General features: G+C 47.2%; 1 protein-coding gene and 1 long non-coding RNA gene across 2 annotated transcripts in view; one reads left to right on the top strand and one right to left on the bottom strand.

Annotated features, from left to right (window-relative positions):
- ZNF541 (zinc finger protein 541) overlaps positions 1-4,361 on the top strand; it is a 25,406-nt gene extending 21,045 nt beyond the window's left edge. Inside the window, exons 12-15 of the mRNA XM_059999605.1 lie at positions 245-333; positions 3,582-3,722; positions 3,906-4,081; positions 4,199-4,361. Coding sequence (XP_059855588.1) covers positions 245-333; positions 3,582-3,722; positions 3,906-4,081; positions 4,199-4,361 — 569 coding nt within the window. The remainder of the gene's footprint in view (positions 1-244; positions 334-3,581; positions 3,723-3,905; positions 4,082-4,198) is intronic.
- On the bottom strand, positions 3,240-9,832 carry LOC132416273 (uncharacterized). Its single transcript, XR_009517527.1, has 3 exons — positions 9,783-9,832; positions 3,532-3,625; positions 3,240-3,442 (listed from the first exon to the last, which is right to left on the bottom strand). It is a non-coding gene; the product is annotated as an uncharacterized lncRNA (long non-coding RNA).
- Between the last annotated feature and the right edge of the window lie 409 nt (positions 9,833-10,241).

Here is a 10,241-nt window from a genome sequence, read left to right on the forward strand (position 1 = left end):
GCAAGTCTCTTAACCAGCGGAAGCCTCAAGTTGCTGCACCCGTCAAGTGGGGAAGGTCATAGCCCCTACCTGCTACGGTTTTTGTGAGGATTGTGTGAGGTAAAGCAAGTAAGGGGCTTAGCAGAAATCTTGGCATATAATTGGCGCTCGGTGGCCTGAAAAAGGAGGGGAGTCTGCACTTCAGCCGTGGCTGCGGTCCCAGAAGGAGAAACATCCTTCCTCCTCTTGGCTGTTTCTCCAATAGGTTCAGACATCTGGACCTCTACGGAGAAGAGGCTCTTTAAGAAGGCGTTCTGTGCCCACAAGAAGGACTTCTACTTGATACACAAGACGGTAAGGCAAACATGGCAGGCTGGTGTAGACAAGGCTCCCTCACACGGCCGAGGCGCTAAAACTGCAGGGCCTGTCAGGGGCGATACTCTGCTCATGCTGTGAACAGTTGACAACTAAAATGCCATTGCTTTGAACAACCCCAAACAGTGCAGAAATGAATCCCATGTTCAAAATAAAGCCCTCCAGGCCCCTCCCCACAATCCTACTTCTAATTGATAACCTGACAGGCATTTACTGCCCATATGGATTTTACACACCTGTATGCACTTTCTCAAAAAAGGATGAGATCATATATTTAATATCCTGCTGATTATTTTGCTCTTTTTTTAACTTGATGTACGCAAAATTGCACATAATCAAAGTGTAAGATTTAATGTTTTTGACATATTTATACACTTGTAAGACCATCACCATGATCAAGATAATGAAAATATCTGTCACCCCCAAAAGTTCCCTCCTGCCCCTTTGCAACCCTTCCTTCCTGCCACCCGGGTCCCTAGTCAACTCTTGTCTACTTTCTGTCACTATAAATTAGTTTGCATTTTCTAGAGGTTTATATAAATGCAGTAATCATACAGCATGTGATCTTCTTTGTCTGGCTTCTCAACATAATGATTTTGAGATTCATCCATGTTGTCGTGTATACCCATAGTTCATTGCTGAGGAGTATACCATTGTATGGACGGACCACCGTTCATTTAACCATCCACCTGTTGGCGGTTTCCAGTTACTGATGACTACAGATAAAGCTGCTCTGAACACTCACGTACAAGTCTTTGTACGGACATGTACTGGGTTCTTTTTTTTTTTTGCGGGGATGGGGGTGGGATTATAAATACCTAGGAGGGGAATGAGGGTAAGTTATAGTAGATGTATGTTTAACTTTTTAAGAAACTGACAAACTGTTTTCCAAAGTGGCTGTACCACTTCCCATTCCCACCAGCAGGTTGTGAAAGGTTCAGTTGCTCCACACCCTCGTCAACACTTGGTATGCTCAGTCTCTTTAATTTTAGCCATTCTAATGAGTGTACAGTAGCATCTGACTCCATTTTTCTAATGACTAATGATGCTGAGCATCTTTGTGTTTTTTTGCTATATGTGCACCTTCTCTGGTGAGCTGTGTGTTCATATCTTTTGCCTATGTTTTTATTGGAGTGACTGTGTTTTTATTGAGTTGTAGGAGTTCTTATTTTGTTCTGAACACCAGTCCTTTATCCAGATATATGCTTTGGAAATATTTTCTCCCAATATGCAATTTGTCAGTGTCCTAACAGTGTCTTTTGAAGAAAAGTTTTTAATTTTGATTAAGCATAACTTAGTAGTTTCTCTTTTATAGACTGTGCTTTTCGTGTTGTATCTAAGAAATCTTTGCCTAACCCAAAGTCACAAAGATTTTCCCCTGTGTTTTCTTCTGGAGGTTTTATAGTTTTAGGTTTTATTTCTAGATTTATGGTCCATTTTCAGTTTATTTTTGTATGGGGTACGAGGTGAGTTCATTTTTTGCGTATGGATATTTATTGTTCCAGTACCTTTTGTTGGAAAGATCATACTTCCTCCACTCAGTTGCTTTTGTACCTTTGTTAAATATCAGTTGGCCATATATATATGCATCTACCTCTGGGCTCTGTATTCTGTTCCATTGATCTGTTTGTCTTTTATTAAGCTCTTCCCATACTGTCTTTATTACTGTAGCTTTATTCTAAGTCTTGAAATCAGAAAATGTTAGTCCTTCAACTTTGTTATTCTTTTTCAAAGTTATTTTTTGTATTCTAGATCCTTTTTATTTCCCTATGAATTTTAGAAATAACTTGTCAATTTCAAAATTAAAATTCCTGCTAGGAGCTTGATTGGTACTGTTTTTGACTCTATAGGTCAACTGGGGAGAGTTGTTATCTTAACAATATTGAGTCTTCTGACTCGTGAACACGGTATATCTCTCTATTTAAATCTTTAATTTTTCAGCAATGTTTTAAAGTTTTTAGTGTACAGTTGTTGCATATTTTTTGTCAGATTTATTCCTAAGTACTTCTGTTTTTTGTGATGTTATAAAGAGTTCTTTTTTATTTCAGTTTCCAATGGTTTGTTGCTAGTATGTATAGAAATAAAATTGATTTTTATATTGATCTTGTGTTCTGAAGTGTTGCCAAACTAACTTACTAGTTTTGGTAACTTTTTTGTGGATTCCACTGGATTTTCTACATAGACAGTCATATCATCTGCAAATAAAGACACTTTTATTTCTTTCTTTCCAACCTGAATGCCTTTACTTTTTTTCTTGCCTTGCTGCACTCTAGAACCACCAGTACAGTATTGAGTAGAAGTGGTAAGAGTGGAAATCCTTGTCTTGTTCATGATATTTGAGGGAAAACCACTCCACCGTTAGCTGTAGGGATTTTGTAGGTATCATTTATCAGGTTGAAGAGAAGTTCCTTCTATTCCTATTTTGCTGAGAGTTTACATCAGCAATGGACATTGCATTGTATCAAATGCTTTTTCTGCACCTGTCAAGATGCTCATATGATTTCTCTTTTTTAAGTTTAATATGATGAATTACATTGGTTTTAGATTGTTAAACCAACCTCACATTTCTGGGATGAGCTCCACTTAGTCATGGTATATTGTCCTTTATATATATAGAGAGAGAGAGAGAGTTGGATTCTATTCGCTAAAGTTTTGTTTAAAATTTTTCATCTATGTTCATGAGGGACATTGGTCTGTAGCTTTCTTTCCTTGTAATATCTTTGTCTGGCTTTGGTGTCAGAGAAATGTTGAACTTATGGAATGAGTTGCGAAGTATTCCTTCCTCTTCAGTTTTTTGGAGGGCTCTGCCTAGCTGTCGCGTAAGGCTGTGAGGTATCCACCACGTAAGGACACTCTGCTTTAATTAGTCCCAGTCGGTAGACATGTGGCTCCACGTGATGTCACAGTGAGCGTCCTCGCGTGTACCTTTGTGTGCGTTTTCCTGGAGAGAAGCGCTCCTGGGCTAGCCTTGTTGCTCAGAGCGTGCAGAGCTTAGATGGTGTTGACTCTGGTGGCTTCTCTCTGAACTCCTTCATCCCCGGGAGGACTTTGTGATTCTCTGTCCCCTGTAGCAGAGGAGCATACCAAGCTGTAGGGGAGAGACGTTTCAGGAGGGCTTTCAAAACGTGGCAGCTGGCCCCATGGGGAGGGGATTTAGGGCGTCAAGGCCATACTCACTGCTGCTCCTGAGGCACTGTCCTTAGCCGGCTTCTGTCTTCCTCCACTAGGTCCAGACAAAAACTGTAGCCCAGTGCGTTGAGTATTACTACATCTGGAAAAAAACGATGAAGTCTGACTGCGGCCGAGCCCCAGTGCCGGAAAAGAGGGCCAAGAGAGAGCCGGATGAAGCAGACAGGACCAAAGCGAAGGTAGAGGGTCTCGGGGTAGGGCTTCTGGAGTTGAGTGCGGATCTGGATGCCCAGTGCCCAGCCAAGATGGGCGGGGGTGGGGGGGGTTGCACCCCACGACGTTTGTGCTCTGGACACCTGCTTCTCCCTTAGAAGGGCGGCAGGGCGGTCAGCACCCTTTCATCATCTCTGCCACCTCTGCAGGTCACTCGTAGCCCTCGGGATAGACCCAGCCACCGTCCAATCCCCGAATTAAAGAGAAAGACTGACAGGAGGGAGTCCACCCTCAACTCCAGCCCAAATGCCAGCTCGAAGCGGACCCCTGAACTGCCGGGGAGCAGGGAGGGCCAAGGCTTCTTTCCCTGCCGGGAGTGTGAGAGGTACCACCCTTTCCCTGGATGCTCCCACGCCACCTGCCCTCAGCCCCCTGGGGTCCCCCCCTCAGGGCTACCCGCCTCCCCCTGCTCTGACCCCTGTGTCCTCTGGTGCCTCCTCAGGGTGTTTGACAAGATCAAGAGTCGAAATGCCCACATGAAGCGGCACCGGCTTCAGGACCACGTGGAGCCCATCGTCAGGGCAAGGTGGCCCGTGGAGCCCTTCCAGCTGGAGGAGGAGGAGGAGGGCGAGCTAGGAGCTGGCATCAGCCCTCTGCAGCGGTGAAATCTGCACGGGCAGCCAGTTGGGACGGGCACCTCCAGGCCTGTCACGTCTCCTTTAGCCACTCCAAGGCACCCCTCTGCCTCCCTGGCCCCGTCACTGTCCCCACCGGGCAGCCCAGCTTGCAGACATGAAAGCCATTAGGCCACGAGCAGGCAGGGGACGCACAGTCATCTGACCGCTGTGAAGGCCCTGTCAGCTGTGCCAGAGGCTCTGTTCTCTTTAGGTTAATAGCCTCTCACCTTCTTTCAGTTCCACTCCTTCCAGAGCAGAGAGGCTTGGGGAGGGAAAGGTTAGATCTGGGTAGTTCTTCAATCTTAGCCTCAGTTTCGGGCTTTGGTTACATTTGTTAGATAAGGCCACGATGTAGAGAATCAGTGGGAAATACCTTCAGATCTCCACCGTGTTGGGGCCCCTTACCGGGGGTTTCTCTGCCTTCGAATTCTGTCCCTAGTCTTGCCATGACTTATACATTGTTTTTTTTGTACTGTCGACTTGTAAATCTTATTAAATTGGGTTCTTAAGCAGCTGTCTTACGGCTTCCCTGCCTGTTGATCCAGCAAAGGCTTTTGAGCCCCTGCCCCTCCCAGAAGCCACAGTGACGAGTAAACTGAGTCCCTGCCCTGGAGGAGCCTCAAACATTAACGCAGCCAGCATTTATCAAGCACCTACTGTAGCTATGCCAGGCAACGCCCAGTCCGCGTGATGGGGACACAGTGATGGAGGGACAAGGCCCCTCCCCTCACAGAGCAGGAAGGGAGCAGTGATAAATCAGCAAAAAGGCGACTTTAGATATCTATAGTGTGTATGCTTTTGGCCGTAATAACAGAGTCGTCAGCGTAGGTTTAAGCTCTCAGGACACGTGGTGGTGCCAGCGGCTCCACGGTGAAGTCAAGGCCTGCCAGCAGTGGCCAGCGTCAGCAAGTTGGCTGTAGCAGCAGCAAGAATCCCCTCTTCTACGCCGAGCACCCAAACCTTCAGAGGGTGCAGGGCAGAGAGCAGCTCCCTCCCTTCCTTGTTCCCCTTTTTAAGAGTGAGGAAAGCTTGTAGCAGCGCCCAACAGAACGCCCCTCACGTCTCCTCAGCCAGAACTGTAGCCCATGCTCTTTCTAAACTGATCCCTGGCAGTGGAAAGGGAAGTGGCCACCGTTATCCCGGACCTTCAAGATTTGTCTCCAGGACAAAAGCACAAGCTGTGTCCCCCCCTGGTTCTCCCCAGTTCCAGGACTGGGGAGAACCAGTGTGTTCCCTCAAATTTGTTGTCACCCGATCAAAACTGGAATCCCATTTGCCAGGAAAAGAAGAGGAATCAGAAATAGCCACTGGGGAGTCAGACCTTGTGTCCACCACAAAGCGACATGAGGAAAGTACAGCAGGGGGCCAAGTTCAAGGGAATGACAGGGAGTGGCAGACACTGGTAGGTGGATGGCGCGGGGGTGGGAAGCCACACTGAGGAGGCTGCTGAAGCTGAGACCCGCTTCCAGGCCACGGTGTGGCAAAGCGCAGACTCTGCCACGGGAACCAGGGGAGGCTGTTCAAAGCTCTAGCTGCTGTGTGGGGGCCGTGGGCGGTGAGACGGGAAGCCTGGAGAGTAGCTGGAAGGCTCTCAGCGGAGACGGTGGCCTGGGCTGGAGTAGCAGTGAAGAGGCCAGAAGCGCAAGGATTAGGGATCACGTTAGAAGTAGATTCAGACTTGCTGATGGGTCACACGTCACAGGGAGAGCTGGTAAGGAAAAGGACGGATCGAGGTTGGCATGGCAGGTTGGGGTTTGAGCAACTGAGTAGATGCTATTAACTGAGATGAGGAAGAGGGACACATCAGAGGATTGATGGCTTAAAGGCGTGATTGTGTCTATAACTGTGTGCTGCCTTCGGAGGGACTGGCTAGGGGAGCAGGGTAAACGGTGGTGTCAGGAGGCTTCACAGAAGGGCCAGCTTTCAGCTCAGTAAATCTGAAAAGACGGGGAGGGAGGAGCAGAGGAGGAAGTTGAGTTTGAAGTGGTGCGGGCATTGTGGTTGGGGAAAGGACTCTGGCATCAGATGAACCAGAATTTACGGCCTGGCTCTTCCTTCTTTGCCACCTTGGTCAAGTCATTTTCCCTGTTTGAGTCTCAGTTTTCTCATCCTGTAACTGGGATGGAAAACGCCTACCCCCATATATCTGTCTTGTTTTATTTTTTTAATGCCTTTAACTTTTTTTATTTTTTTAATTTTTGCTGTGTTGGGTCTTCGTTTCTGTGCGAGGGCTTTCTCTAGTTGCGGCGAGCGGGGACCACTCTTCATTGCGGTGCGCGGGCCTCTTACTGTCGCGGCCTCTCTTGTTGCGGAGCACAAGCTCCAGATGCGCAGGCTCAGTCGTTGTGGCTCACGGGCCCAGTTGCTCCGTGGCATGCGGGATCTTCCCAGACCAGGGCTCGAACCCGTGTCCCCTGCATTGGCAGGCAGATTCTCAACCACTGCGCCACCAGGGAAGCCCCCCATATATCTGTTGATGAGAAAAATGTAAATCGGATATTGGCAGGTGCCCCGTATGACCTGAGCACTCATTCTGTTGAGCCACTTAACAAGCACTCATGCTGTTGCTGTCACTGTGTGGGTCCCGCCCTCCATAACAAGTGAAGCCCGAGACACTGGAAATGAAAGTCTCTGGCTTCATGGTCGGGTGGTATATTAGTTATCTATTGCTGCGTAACAAATTAAGCTGAAACTTAACAGCTTTAAACAAATGGAAACTTTTACAATAGTGCTGCTTAGAGGGGCAGGGAACCCAAACTGTTCGTGGTTATCCAAACTCACCCCCATCTTATCTGCGGTCAGAATACAGTGGCAACCACAAGTGGGTGGTCCAGAAGAATCTCTGAAGGTAAGAAGAGAGTTGGGCAAAGGTTTCTTGTGAATTACCTCCCCCCAGCCAAACTCCACCCCCAGAAAACAGTGTTTTCTCAACCCCAAATTATCTGCATCCTAATCATCTAGAGGTCCTGTAAAAAATGCAAATTCCTGTACCCCACCACAGACTTTCCTAATCTGAATTATTGGAGGTAGGGCCCTGGAACTTAAATTTTTTTAAAGAAACTTTCTTAGAAGAATAGTTTATAGATATGCATAAAAGTTGGGAAGATGGTATAGAGAATTTCCATATACCCCACACTCAGTTTCCCCTATTATTATCTTACATTAGTATGGTACATTTGTTACAATTAATGAACAAATATTGCCATATTATTATTAACTAAAGTCCATCCTTCATTCAGATTTCATTAATTTTTACCTCATGTCCCTCTTCTGTGCCAGGATCCTCCCAGGACACCACATTACATTTAGTTGTCACATCTCCTTAGGCTCCTCGTGGCTGTGACAGTTTCTCAGACTTTCCTTGTTTTTGATGACAGTTATGAGAAGTCGTGGTCAGGTATTTTGGAGAATGTGCCTCAACTGGGGTTTGTCTTATGTTTCTCATGATCAGAGGGTGAGGAAGACCGCAGAAGTGAAGTGCCACTGTCATCACATGTTATTAAGGGGACACAGTATCAGTGTGACTTATCACTGTTGATGTTAAACTCCACCACCTGGCTGACAATGTTTGTCATGTTTCTGCACTGTAAACTTAGTCCCCGCCCACAATCCTCTCATCTGTGGAAGGAAGTCACTGTGCACAGTTCATGCGTAAGGTGTGAAGAGTCATGCTTCAACTTCTTGAGGGCAGAATAGCCACATAAATTATTTGGAATTATGCACGGCCATTTATTTACTTGTTCAGTCATTCATTTACATCAGCATGGCCTCATGGAGATTTTATAGACTGGGTTATTATCCAGTGCTACTTTGTTGCTCAAATTGTTCCAGCTTTGACTATTGGGAGCTCTTTCAGTTGGCTCTTGTGTCTCTTTGACATACCCCATTTGTGTGTATGCGTGTGTATGAGAGAGAGAGAGAGAGAGAGAGACAACGAGATGGAGGCTGAGAGACTTCTGTTCTGGAACTACAAGATGCTCTAAGCACATCCTGTATAATTTCCTGCCCAGTCCTAGAACCAGCCATTTTTCCAAGGAGCCCTGGTTACTTTTATTGGAGAATTGTATTAAAAACTAAGATCTGGGCACTAGGTGTGTTTGAACCTGAATTTTTAACACAGTCTCACCAGCTATTTCTTATTGAAACCAGAGTTAGAGAACCTCTGCTCTCAGTTTTGACTCCCGTCACTCAAATATCAGCATACCTCAGAGGTACTGCAGGTCCGGTTCCAGATCACCACAATAAGGCCAGTCATAGGAGTTTTGTTTGTTTCTTTCCCAGTGCACATAAGTTATGTTTACACTATACTATAGTCTATTCAGTGTGGGGTAGCATTATGTGTAAAAAAAAAAAAAGTACATATCTTAATTTGATAATACTTTATTGCAGACTTCCCTGGTGGCGCAGTGATTAAGAATCCGCCTGTCAATGCGGGGGACACAGGTTCGAGCTCTGGTCCAGGAAGCTCCCACATGCCGCGGAGCAACTAAGCTCATGCGCCTCAACTACTGAGCCAGCGCTCTAGAGCCCGCAAGCCACAAGTACTGAGCCCGCGTGCCACAAGTACTGAAGCCCGCGAGCCTAGAGCCCATGCTCCGCAATAAGAGAAACCACTGCAATGAGAAGCCCACGCACCGCAACAAAGAGTAGACCCCACTGGCCACAACTAGAGAAAGCCCGCGCAGCAATGAAGACCCAATGCAGCCAAAAAGAAATAACTAAATAAAAGAAATAAGAGAAAAAAGTCTCCAAATATTTGGAAACTAAATAACACTCTTCTAAATAACTCATGGGTCAAAGAAAAAAATCAAAAATGAAATTATAGGGGCTTCCCTGGTGGCGCAGTGGTTGAGAGTCCGCCTGCCGATGCAGGGGACACGGGTTCGTGCCCCGGTCAAGGAGGATCCCGCATGCCGCGGAGCGGCTGGGCCCGTGAGCCATGGCCGCTGAGCCTGCGCGTCCGGAGCCTGTGCTCTGCAGCGGGAGAGGCCACAGCAGTGAGAGGCCCACGTACCGCAAAAAAAAAAAAAAAAAAAAAAAACTGCTAAAAAAATGCTAACCATCATCTGATCCTTTAGCCAGTCGTAACAGTAACATCAAAGGTCACCGATCACAGGTCACCCTAACAAATATAGTAATAAAAAACTTTAAAGTATTGCAAGAATTACCAAAACGTGACAGTGAGACATTAAGTGAGCCGACGCTGTTTGGGAAATGGCGCAGCTTGGACAGACTTGCTCAACACAAGGTTGCCACAAACCTTCAATTTGTGAAAACCGTAATTTCTGCGAAAGGCAAGAAAGCAAAGCACGATAAAATAATGTTCGCCTACTTCCCTGGCCTTCCCAAACCAATTTCAGCGTAGGTCGACAGAGGGCGCAGGAAAACGGATACCATTTTCCGTCTTACCACTTACGCCTTTCCAAGTGAAGGAGAACGTCAGGAGGTAAAGAGCGAAGGCGGGGACTAAACTCTGCGCAAGGGAACTGTCAAACCCAGGCGTGGATTGGCCGTGTCTTCCGGCATGGAGCTGTCACGTGAGGATCAATGGTCAGCTGACTACGGTCCAAATTCCGCCGGGAAGTGCAGACGGAGCCAAGAGCTGATGTTGATTGGTGGAGGAGGATCCAGAAAGGTAGCACCTCAAGGCGGGTCCTTGGCGGTGAGGACTACGATTGGCTTACGCGGAGTCACGTGGTCTGTCCCGGTAGCACCAGGAAGAGAGTAGGGTGCCGTACGCGGATGCATACGCATGCGTTAAAGCATCGGGTCGCCAATTGGAGGCCGTGAGTCACGGGGCGGTGCGCGGCGGCTGGCGGGGGCGTGGCCGACGGGGCGCGCGCCGCGCTACGACGCCGCTGGTTGGCC

This window comes from Delphinus delphis, chromosome 20 (assembly GCF_949987515.2).
Source record: "Delphinus delphis chromosome 20, mDelDel1.2, whole genome shotgun sequence".
NCBI lineage: Eukaryota > Metazoa > Chordata > Mammalia > Artiodactyla > Delphinidae > Delphinus > Delphinus delphis.